General features: G+C 47.0%; 1 protein-coding gene across 2 annotated transcripts in view; it reads left to right on the top strand.

The window, feature by feature from the left end:
* Window positions 1–12,540, top strand: part of EPB41L5 (erythrocyte membrane protein band 4.1 like 5) — a 1,765,041-nt gene that overhangs the window by 979,632 nt on the left and 772,869 nt on the right. For both annotated transcript variants that reach the window (XM_069616748.1, XM_069616747.1), the window contains exons 15-16: window positions 4,747–4,789; window positions 11,380–11,495. In XM_069616748.1, coding sequence (XP_069472849.1) covers window positions 4,747–4,789; window positions 11,380–11,495 — 159 coding nt within the window. The remainder of the gene's footprint in view (window positions 1–4,746; window positions 4,790–11,379; window positions 11,496–12,540) is intronic.

Here is a 12,540-nt window from a genome sequence, read left to right as displayed (position 1 = left end):
CTCAGTCCTAACCTTCAAGAGAGTCCAAGCCGGTGGTGCCAGTTTCTCAGTGTTAGCTCCAAAAAACTGGAATGCGTTGCCACTCAAGCTCAGGAAAGAAACCTCCTTCACTGTGTTTAGAAAAGCCTTGAAAACAAAGCTTTTCAACTAGACTGTTCCTAAAGAAGTTCCCCTGTAACTGTGGGACATACCACTGTATCACTGTAATGCAACATGCAAATGTTTATCTATGAAATCTGTACTCCAGTGAAACCTCTGTAACAGCGCCACAATGCCTCAGGGCCGCTGCACAGTTTATAAATTCAAATAAATAAAATAGTCTTTTTGGAAGGAAACCGGTTCATTAGTCAAACAGCAGCAGGGCTTAAGGCTCTAGGGGCAATTTTAGCACAGGTAAACACTGTTAATGTTCGATCCCCAACTATATGCAAACGTCAGCTTGGAGAGGGCTCAAAGTCTCACGAAGCAGCATAGCAGCAAAGGTTCCTGTGGATACTTTCAGTCTCTAGGTAAGGATACAAGAAGAATAACCCAACGGTGGAGACACTGTGAAACGACTCGCAAAAGGAACACAAGCTGGCAGCTTTGGTCAGAGGCAAGTGTGGACACCCTGAACACATCTACGTGCACCCCAACGCTCTGGATTGTCTTCTTGGATTAAGGTAAGCAATACCTTTTCTCCCCACAGTACCTTAGGTTAGAAGAAAGGTTCATGGCTGGATTCTCCTCTGGATAGCAGCACTGGACCTGGTCTCTGGATTATTTAGTCTGGTGACGAAAGGCTGGACTCTGATCAGGATTTCTCAGTAGCAGTTTCGAGGGAGGCCCTCTGGCACGGATTTCTTCAGCTTCTCTGGTCAGTCTGCGGTTTCAGTGCCTTTTCTGCAGCACCAACAAAGGACATGATTAGCCCGGTCAATCTTCTTCGATTCATGGAGTCCTGCACTCTGGTGAGGACTTGGATGAGTTGGAGTGTGTCTCTGGAGGTTCACCTGGAGGTCAGTAAAGACTTGGACGGTTCAGCCTTGGCAAGACTATGCACTACGATTGGGTCAGAGGTCTCCTGGTAGTCGCAGTTTTCAGCTATGGAGCGCCAAAGCACCTCAGGAGATGGTTCAGATTGTAGTTTGTCTCAGGCCTGGTTGGTCCCACCAGCCAAAGGGAAGGGGTCGTAATCTTCGAAGTTCCTCTGTCTCATAGAAAATGGGGTCAGGACAGCAGTGGTTTCATCAGTGTTGTAAAGGTTCTGCCAGCGTCTCTGGTTGTCGTCTTCGGTTACTTCAGTTTCCAGTGGTTGACGTGCCTTTCATGTGAGGGACCTCGCCTTTTATTCAGTTTCAGCACACACTCCTCTGCAATCTTTCTCAGCAGTTTACAGAAAGGGGTGGGTGGCTATCCAATCGGGACAGCCAGACCCCCAGTGGGAGCTGGTTCCACCCAGGCACTCAGGCACCCAGGCAGACAAAGAGCAGGGGAGTGAGAAACTCCTCCCCCACTTCCCTCCTTCCCAGACGCACTGAAGCCTAGGCAGGGACACCCAAGAGTTCCCACCAAAGGCAAAAAACACACTACCTGCCAGAATGGTAGAAGAAGGGCTAACAAAGAACAACCACACTAGAAATGGTGGAAAAAGAAAGGAGCCACCAAGTTGACCCTATTGTGCACAACGGGGACTGTGAATGCAATCTGCGGTTAAAAAAAAATAGCATAATAGTTGTTAGAACACATCCACTGCCACCAGCCATAACTAGAAGGTTGTCTGTGACTAAAATGTCACAGGATCAGCGAGAAGGGGGACACTAGGTATCCCCTTGGCACTCCACATAGGGTGGTTTTTAGGTAAGAATTGGTGCAGTCACACTATGTAAGACTACACAAGACTTATCTGCTTGGTGTTAGGTAACCCACCTTTTGGTATAGGTCTGTAGTACACAAGTTGGTAGTGTGACCGAGGAGCCAGGCCTATCACGAGGGGTAAATGTAAGCTGTAGAGCTGTGCAGATGAAATCAGTCCCTACAAGTAACACTTGCACTCAAGGTTTCAGTTATAAAAGGTTATTTATTTGTTTAACATCAGTTTTAAATAAGCATCCTTTCAAAGGGCAATTCTTTGTGATGGTTCAAGTAAACTTTGGGCATACTTTACAGAATCAATAAAGCTGGTGAATACTCTTTGGATATGCTCAATACACTTCTCCTACACCCTGAAGTGACTTCAATTACAAGGATACTATTTGTATATCACTCATGTATACTTTGTAGACTCTGGGATTGCAGAAAGGAAGGGCTAAGGAAAATAAGAAGGTTAGAACAGTTTCTTAAAAAGGTGAGGACAACTAAATCCTCCAATGAAATCTAGGTAAGCGTTTCCCAGCAGTAACCATATTCAACAAGCTACAACCTAAGGAGGGACAAGCACAACCAAAGTCAATGGATTTAGAAGAGTGTTTTTAGGGAGCCAAGACAGAAAGTCTTTCACAAAGTCAAAGTGTTTAGAAAATCACTGAAGACCTACACACTGTTAGACCTGTGCACAGGGGAGTTGAAATCAACTCAGGAAGTTAAGCAAGTGCAAATCTCAAGTGAGATAGCACGACTTAAGGCAAGAAGGTAAGTACCCCCAAGACCAAACAGTACCTCTGGTTAGAAGAAAAGTGGTCCAGCTGGATGTAGTCTTCTTACAGTTATGTAGAACCTGGTTCCTGAGCCTCAGTCATGCGGACAAGAGATGGGACGTCTGGACGGCTCCTGCGGCAGTACTCACCACGGTCGTCTGCAGCTACGGGCTCGCTACGATTCAGCGGCACTTTGCGGTTTCAGCGCTTCGCAAACAGCACTGATGCAGAACAAAGCTCCAGTTGGACTTTCCTTGCTCCCTCAGTCCTGGACTCTGGTGAGGGGACTATGGATCGTGATTTCCTGCTTTTGGGGTGTCTTTAGGAGGCTGCTGGAGCTTTTGTCTGGATCCGTTCCGCGTCAGACATTGCACTCTGTTATGGACACTCCGTCCCTTGGCATTGGGCTTCTGCAGCAACAGAGAGGCACAGCAAGTCGGGGATTGCATCAAAGTGGAGTTTGTCTCGGGGTTAGTTGGTCCCACTAACCCAAGGGAAGAAGTCGTAAATTCCGGAGCTTCTCTGTCGATATCAAAAAGGAGGTTGGCACAGCAGCAGCGCTTCACTGGTACTTCGAGGTCATGGAGGTTGCAGCAGGCTTCTCTTCACGGTTTCTTCGTCTGATGTTTCTTCCAGTGGTCGACGCTGCCTGTAGTCCCAAAACCTTCACCTTTTAAGAACGTTTTCCCATTCATGCACAGCCTAGGCTGTCAATCACACAGCAGGGTGGTTGTCCTTTCAGGACAGCCAGCCGGCCAATCGGGACTGGTTCCGTTCAGGCACAACTAGAGACAGAGGAGCGGGGAGTTTCGGGACACTTCCTCACATCCTGTCCTTCCAGACACTGGAGCCAGGGGCGGGCTTCAGGGCTGAGGCCCACCAAAGGCAAAACACACAAAGGGCTCAAATCTGTCTTAATCCACAGAGTAAACGCAAAGAAAGAATTCACAAACAGAAAATGGCAAAAAAAAAGATGGGGCCATTTTGACACAATGGACACCTATGGGTGCTGTATTGCAGCTGAGAGGTTCAGCCTGTGGTAGAAGGCACGATGGTAGTACAATTTCAACCACTGCCACCAGCCATTTAAAGTAGTGCGGGTAACAAAATATTTTACATGAGAAAGTAGGATGAAGGGGCTACTAAGTAACCCCTCAGCATTCCACATAAGATGGTGTGTGCTGGACCAAAGAGAGAAGGTAAGTAAGATCAATTTCATCTTACTATTCTTGGGAATGGTAGTTCACCCAAGAAAGGGTATTTAAACCTTAAGAGAAAAGGATTTCTCAGTGACACTGCACAGAAGGTGCTGTGTGTCACCATACAAAAAGCAGATGCCCGTGGAGTTTCAGACTCCAAAAACAATGAAAACATATCCAAATCAGGAAAAAACACATGAGAGAGTGAGAAAAAGGTCCAACTCACTTAAGAGTTAAAATTAAAACGTCCTAAGTCCAGCAACAGAGCTGAGGGTCTCTAGGGTGGGAGGATTTTAGCACTGAAATGAAAATTCTCCCTAACAGTGGTATGTGCCAATCTCTCAATATAACATTTTAGGAGGGATACTAAGTATTCCTCTATGCTTAAGAAGAGTTGTAAGTAAGGCTAATGAATCTCAAAGGAGAACCCAAAGGGTTCCTAGCAACACTGCCCATAAGGAGCTCTGTGCTACAATAGTAAAATACAGATGCCTTAAAAGAGAAAGAGATCTGGGGGAAAGTAGACTCCATAGTAAAGTTAAAACACAGAGAACAGAGCCCATGAGTATGAATCAGTGGAAAAAGGCTCCACTCATTCAGAAATTAAAGAAAAAGGTCCAGAATTCCAGCAAAAAGTACTGGGGGTCTCACTAGGCGAGGGAATGACGCATACAAATGATAAATCTCCCTAACGGGTGATTTGACAAGGGCACTTTTATCTCCCACAAGTCTTATTAATTGAAGCGCTCCATTTGTTAACAAAATGTATTCAGTACAGTAAGAGTCTACAATTCATTTTTACTTGTCAGCGAGCATGTTAGTGCAAAATGTGAATGTTAAAGTTAGGATGACTGTGAAGTGAAGCATTGAAGGGTAAACAGTGTGCCTGTGGGGGGATGTAACGGCTCTCCTCTTGTTTTTTTTTTCTACAGTGTTCAGAACAATGTGGTCACTCAAAATAATGGCTCCCAGCAAGTAAGTCCAGTTAGTTAATTTGCTCTAGTGTTTCATTATGTCCTCTGCTGCATGATGCCTCCTGTGGTAGTTCAGACATATGCATGGTTCAACTCTGCATTTTACCTTCTTATGGGAAACCCTTTACACTGGAACATGTCAAGCCCCACAGTCATGAATTGATGCCTGTTAGGAATTTCTGTTTTGTTAATAAGCAACAATTGCCACTTTGTCATGTCTAAGCATAGCTAATATGTAATGTGTAATAGTGCACATCTGGTCCACCTACTTTTAGTACATATGTGGATGTTCGGGTATGCAAATAAAAAAAAAATCACAATTTGTATTGTGGCCACATTATCCAGTCCTAATTCCTTGTTTAGGACAAGTCTGAGACACATCTGTGCATCTTGGTTGTGTTCGATAGACATTTTTGTGTTCTGATCTGTATGTTGGAGGAGTTTGGGTTAAGCCTAAAAGCCATATTGAATGGATGTGGTATGTGGCGTTGGAAAGAAGGGGGAAGGTAAGTATGGGTTCAGAAGTGAGTTTGTGTAGAAATATGGTATGGATATAGAACACCCTTTTCGAAGGGATTGTGTCCTCCGAAGTATTCCTTATCTTTGATAATACGTTTCCAACTTGCTGGCCTCGGAAATTTTTTCTGTAGAGGGCGCTGCGCGTCGACGTCCGCCGAGTCGATGTCCCTCGACGGCCACGGTATCGGCGCCGACGTCACCATGCCCATAAATAGACACGCGCTGCGTCCGTTGCTCAGTTCTGTTTTTCCGCGCTTCGTAGGGCCTCGAACGTCGTTGCTCAGTTCAGTCAGGTTTATCTAAATATATTTCGACAAATATTCCTTATCGTTCTCGATGGCTTCTTCATCAGAACAGACGACGCCGCGATCCGGCTTCAAGAAATGTCGAGACTGCAGTAAAAAAATGGCAATAAGGGATCCACACAGTGTCTGTTTATGGTGCTTGGGGTCCGAGCACCATTGTTCGGAGTGTGAGGACTGCATGTCCATGACGGGGAAAGCCCTGAAGGAGCGAAAGGGGAAGCTCGAGAGAGGTAAGTCAGCCAAATCCTCCTCGAAGGTTTTGTCGGCTGAGTCGAGGCATTCGTCTCCTCGCCGTCGAAAACACTCCCATTCTAGATCTCGAAGCAGCTCCCACCATTTGTCGAGATCTAAACACTCAAAAAAGAGACGTCGAAGGTCCCATTCCTCGTCGTCTTCGGTTTCCCCAGAAAGAGTTTCCTGTCCCACCAAACACAGTTCTCAAGCTGAGTGGGAGGAATTCAGAAAGAAAATGTTAAGCGTCTTCGAGAACGCGGCCTCGACCCCCTCGAAGACAGCTGAGGGTGATACCCCGGGTAAAAAACCCAAAAAATCAAAACGCCGCGAGTCTCAGCACCCGGCGAAACATTCCACCCGAGAGCGCCATGAGCCATCGGGTAAGAAGGCACCGTCTTCGACGCCGTCATCGAAGGTTCCTTCGACGCACGGGTCGGCGCCATCGACGCCGTTGTCGAAGGGTTCCTCGACGCATCGGTCGATCGACTCGACGCCATCGTCGACGCGGATGAAAGAGGACCAAGGCTCCACAGCCTACGGTGTTTTCAAGGGCCTCCGGCACGACGCCAAGACCGTCCTCGATGCCCTCGAGTAGGATCCCGATCCTCTCGAGTTCTTCGAGACCCCTTCCAGTTTTTTCGGCGCTTTCGAAGCCGGTTACATCGGCATCGACAATTTCGACATTTTCTCGTCCAATAACGACAAGTTTGGCTCCTTCGGCCCTAGAGATGGGTTTTACTCCATTTCAGACATCAGAATACCCTGGTCTTTCTTCAATTGAAGAGGATTTCACCTCTGAAGAAAGGAGGCTGAAGGAACTACAGGACTCACTTCATGAGGCCAGTGGACTTGACACTTCCCCAGAAGTGGAATTTGTAAAGCCAGACCCAGGGGAACATGCCGAAACACCATATAGAACCCTGATGGCAAGAATAATTGAGTTTATGGGTTGGTCTGCGCCTTCACCTGTTTTCCAACAGGATGACCTAACGGATATATTGGACAAAGGCCCACAGGAGAACCCGGTGGTCCCCTTCCATTCAGCCCTACAAAGAAAAATTGCATCCAATTGGGAGACTCCCGAAGTCATCCCAGCAGTCAATAAAAGACTGTCGACAAAGAATAGGGTAGCGGCTGCTGACCCTGAATACCTGTCAAAACACCCGACCCCAGAGAGCCTTGTGGTTCAAGCGGCAACTTCATCCAGCAGTAGGACTGCTTACCCTACAGTCCCACAGGACAGGGATGACAAGAGGTACGACTCTATGGCAAGAAAGTCTTCTCTGCCTGTAGTATGGCGTTGAAGTCCATCAACGCCACCTGTACGCTCGCCAGGTTCAGTCACACGTTATGGGAGTGTGCTTCATCAGCGGCTGACTGCATACCCGATGGAGAGGAGAAGGAAGCCTTCTTTAACATCATTCAAGATGGCAAAGATGCCATGTCCGAGTCTCTTCAAACTGGCATCGATTCCGCTGACAGTATCAGCAGGGCCATGGCGGCTAGTACAACAATCCGCAGGCATGCGTGGTTGCGAAAGTCTGGCTTTGCTCCAGATGTACAGGCCAGACTTTTGAATATGCCCTTTGACGGCTCTTCATTATTCAGAAAAAAGACTGATGACAGTCTGGAAAAGTTAGACTTCTAAAGCAGCAGCAAAATCCTTAAAAGCTGCTATCCGCCAAACTCCTTTTCGCCCCTCACGAACCTCTGGGAGAGGAAAGTCCTTTCGCTATTATTCCGCATTCGGAAAAGGCAGAGGACAGCTGGCTCAAAGAGGCCCAAGAAGATCCACCCGAGGTGGACGGATCAAAGGTACTAAGACCGCAGCAGCAGCAGGTGCCACTTTACCATCGGCATCTGCATCAGCCGCCCCCAAACCACTCTGAGGCTTTCGCACACAAGACACCTTTAGGGGGCAGGTTAACTCACCATCTGATGGAATAGCAGGCTATAACGTCAGGTGCTTGGGCGTTGGAGACAGTTGCCCAAGGTTACTGCCTACCCTTTCTACACATCCCTCCGAGTCATCCACCGGGGACAGCTCCCTAAAAGTTCCAGATCCGCTCCTCTTGCAGGAAATTATGGACCTGCTAGAGAAAGGTGCCATAGAACTGGTACCTGTAGCGGGCAGGAACAAGGGCTGGTACTCCCCCCTACTTTCTCATACCAAAGAAGGACGGAGGACTGAGACCCATCCTGGACTTACGAGAATTGAACAAGTTCCTCAGGAAGGACAAGTTCAAGATGGTAACTCTCTCTCAGATCCTTCAGGCCCTCCAGCTCCAGGACTGGCTGGTATCTCTGTACCTTCAGGATGCTTATTTCCATGTGCCAATCCATCTCAATCACAGGAAATACCTGAGGTTCGCAATTGGCAACTCTCATTATCAATTTCGAGTTCTGCCATTTGGGCTGACCTCCGCCCCGAGGGTCTTCACCAAGCTAATGTCGGTAGTGGCGGCGAGTGTAAGGAGGGAAGGGATCCACGTCTATCCCTACCTGGACGATTGGCTGATCAGGGCCGTATCTTCAGAACAGGCCCGGACCCAGCTAGATTATGTCTGCCTCTTCCTTCACAGACTTGGCTTCTCCCTCAATTTAAAGAAGTCACAGATGATACCATCTCAGAGACTCCAGTTCATTGGAGCGGTCCTGGACACTTCCCTGGGAAAAGCCTTGCCACCAGAGGTGAGGGCTCAAGATATTCTACAGATGGTCACCAAGTTTCAGAATGCCCAGCGTCTCCCAGCCTTCGACTTTTTGAGTTTGCTAGGCCTCATGGCATCCTGCATCTTCCTTGTGCCAAAGGCTCGCCTGAGAATGAGATCTCTTCAGTGGGCACTGAAGTCAGTGGTCACAATTCTCAGGGAGAATGTCAGACCTCCTCTGGATTCCGGACAAGGTAACCCACGACCTTCAATGGTGGGCCTATTCAGTGAACATCTTGAAAGGAGAACTGTTTTGGCAACCATGGCCGGAGATAACAGTAGTCACAGATGCCTCGCTCACAGGGTGGGGAGCCCATGCCAACGACTTGACCATCAGCGGTCATTGGTCTCCATCGGAATCCAGACTACATATCAACCTGTTAGAGCTGAGAGCGATCAGACTAGCGCTGAAAGCTTTCCTGCCATCAGTACAGGGGAGAAATGTCCTGATAATGACGGACAACACGGTGGCCATGCACTACCTCAACAAAAGAGGAGGCGTAGGATCACTGCCACTGTGCAGAGAGGCAATGCAGCTCTGGTTTTGGGCAATTCGGGAAGGAATCTTTCTATCGGCAGTCCACCTAGCCGGAGAGAAGAATTTGACAGCGGACGCTCTGAGCAGGCAGAGCAGAGTCTCCCACGAATAGGAGCTAGCTCAGGAAGTCCTTCAAGGGATCTTCGCCCTTTGGGGAACCCCTCAGGTGGATCTGTTCGCCACAAGCACCAACAGGAAGTGCAATCTGTTCTGTTCAAGGGAATTTCTCCCGAGAGGAGCTCTAGGAGACGCGTTCGTAGTGGACTGGGAGTTTCCACTCCTCTACGCGTTTCCACCAGTCCCTGTTATTCCTCAAATGATCAGGAGGTTGAGAAGATTCCGGAAAACCATGATCCTAATTGCCCCGGACTGGGCCAGGAGAACGTGGTACCCGGACCTTCTAGATATGTCCATCTGTCCTCCAATCCGTCTTCCACTCAAAGAGAATCTTCTCTCACAGAAGGGAGGTCCGGTTCTCCATCCAGACACCAGAACCCTCAACCTTCACGCTTGGCTTCTGAAAGGTTGAGGTACAAGGATTGGGATCTCCCTGATGACGTCATGGAGGTGTTGCTTTCGGCCAGAAGACCAGCAACAAAGTCTTTATACTGCTGCCGTTGGAACAAGTTTTGCAGCTGGTGTAGGGAAGAGAATATCGACCCTTTTTCATGTGGTACACCAACGGTGTTATCGTTTCTACTCTACTTGGCAAACTCAGGCCTTCAAGTTGGCACTGTAAAAGGCTATCTCGCAGCGCTTTCTATCTTCAAGCGCACTGCGGAGGAACCATCGTATTTCAAAATTCCTCTAGTGGTACAATTTCTGAAGGGTCTAACTAATGTTTACCCTCCAAAACCATTCCAGGTTCCATTATGGGACTTAAATTTAGTCTAATGGGCACTCCATTCGAGCCACTTCACTCTTGCGTATTGAGATTTCTCACACTTAAAACTGTCCTACTTGTAGCACTAACATCTGCTAGGAGGGTGAGTGAGCTACAAGCTCTCTCCTGTAAACCCTCACATACAATTTTCCACAAGGACAAGGTTGTCCTTCAGGTGAAGCCTAATTTTCTCCCAAAGGTGGTTTCTGAATTCCATATTACTCAGAAAATTACCTTGCCTTCATTCTACCCTCCTCCCCATCCGGGGAAAGAGGAGGAAAGGTTACACAGGCTGGACCCTAGGTGAGCTCTCAGCTTTTACATCAGCAGAATGGCTAGGATCAGGCAAGCAGACCAGCTGTTTGTAGGATACTCGGGTCACAAGTTGGGACTACCCATAACAAAAAAACCCATCTCCAGGTGGATTATCTTGGCCATCCTGGAATGTTATAGACTAGCAGGGAAAGAGCCACCCCAAAACCTCAGGGCTCATTCAACCAGGGGTATCGCAGCTTCTTCGGCTCTCCAGAAGAGGGGTACCGGTCCGGGACATATGTGCGGCTGCCACATGGTCGTCCGCACATACATTCACAAAATTTTACAATCTGGATTCCTCCACTGCTCAAGAGACCAGATTTGGCAAGGCCGTATTAAACTCGGTCCATCCCTAAAGGGATACATAACACTATCACTCCCTCCAATTACATACCACTGCTCTGGGAGTCTATCAAAGATAAGGAATACGTCGGAGGACACAATCCCTTCGAAGAAGTTACTTGTTACCTGGTAACGTTCTTTCGACAGGATGTTCCTCCGACGGATTCCTTATCGACCCTCCCATCCATCCCCGCAGTGATAACTTCCCTTGTGGTTGCAGCTTTCGCTCCTTCAAGGTTACTAACCGATTCAGGCATGTCTTTTCTTATACTACAAAACGGAACTGAGCAACGGACGCAGCGTGTGTCTATTTATGGGCATGGTGACGTCGGCTCCGATACGGTGGCCGTCGAGGGACATCGACTCGGCGGACGTCGACGCGCAGCTCCCTCTACAGAAAAAATTTCCGAGGCCAGCAAACTGGAAACGTATTATCAAAGATAAGGAATACGTCGGAGGAACATCCCGTCGAAAGAACGTTAACAGGTAAGAAAGTAACTTGTTCTTCTCTGGCAATGAACAAAGCTGTTTGTAGTAAATCGCAGTTTTCTGCTTTGCAAATGAGTGTTCCATTTATAAACCCAATTTTAGAAATATGGTGTTCTGCAAAGGTGGAAGTTGAGGTGTAGAAAAGTTTATATACCCTCAAACATTGGAAAATACCCTGTCTTCCAAATGTATTGATATAAATTGAGTGAGTTATAATCAAATGTGTTCTTTAAATATTTTCTCTTTGTTCCTTAGGCATTTAATTTAAAACCCACACTGCCTATGGTGAATGCCCTCCCATCAGCACCCGTTTTGGTGCAAATAGAACATTTGAAGAGGAGTCCGGGCTCCAGCCATCAAGACAAGAAATGGTTTGTTGGCAAAACATTATATTCAGTGTGCTGCTTTGCCTCAAGCGAATCAGTATTTATTTACAATTACTTTTATGCTTGATATTCAGGTGCACATATAAGCTGTAAATTATGCTTTATGATCGCCTGACAAAATTCAGAGTAATACTGATTTCATGCTGTGCTGCTTTCTTTCTTAACACCAAATCAATCAATCAAGGGGCCATGCTCTGTATCTCTCCCTCTTGCAGGATCTGTTAAGGTTATGGAATCTCTTGGTGGTAGTTCAGTTTCTAAATTTGCATGGGCATGTGTTGCCCCCTTTTGCTTAGGTGCTTTGTGAAAATCCTTTTCTTTTCTGCCTTGTCAAGATGATTTGTGCTCGATTTACGCTCTGGCCACTTGTGCTGGTTGCTTACTGCAATGGTTCTCCCTCCTTGGCTCTCAACTCCTGAACACTCCATCGCCCAGGCATCTCCAAACAGCTGCAGATGTATTTTGTCAGTGGATATTAAAAACCGAAGTATAGTAATTCATTTCAAGCCAGGTTTTGTTTTTTTCCTCGGGTGTGTGTGCACAAAGCTGTATGTCTGCCTTGCTGTTTGTGGATTATAGTTTTCGTTCAATTTGGCTGTTGGCTTGACACATTAGGTGTTTTATTAGTGATTATTTACCCATTGAAGAGTCAAATATTTAAATGTCTTTGTTAGAGATTGAAGAAAAATGTACATAAGCTCCAAGTAAACATTGCACAATTAATTGCTACTTGTCCCCATGAGATCAAATTACTAAATTCTATAGGTTTGCAAGAAGCTTACAGTATTCCTAAATATTTCTCGAAACTTCTTGTAGTGCTTAAACATTTGAAACTTGGTTTGATTAGATCTCCCCCAACCTTCTCTCTAGTGAAATACTGTGTTAATAATAGAGCAAGGGGAGTTTGAAGCTGATGAATCGTGTGTGCTGCGCTGGAGTGCTTAAGGTTGTATCGTGCCAGTGAGCAAACTGGTCTTCAAAAAGGGCGTCTGTTGATCAAAGTGGTATGTGCACTTGCCAGCGCACGGAA

Source organism: Ambystoma mexicanum, chromosome 9, assembly GCF_040938575.1.
Source record: "Ambystoma mexicanum isolate Mex_15411 chromosome 9, UKY_AmexF1_1, whole genome shotgun sequence".
NCBI lineage: Eukaryota > Metazoa > Chordata > Amphibia > Caudata > Ambystomatidae > Ambystoma > Ambystoma mexicanum.
This window is presented reverse-complemented; position numbering and strand designations above follow the sequence as displayed.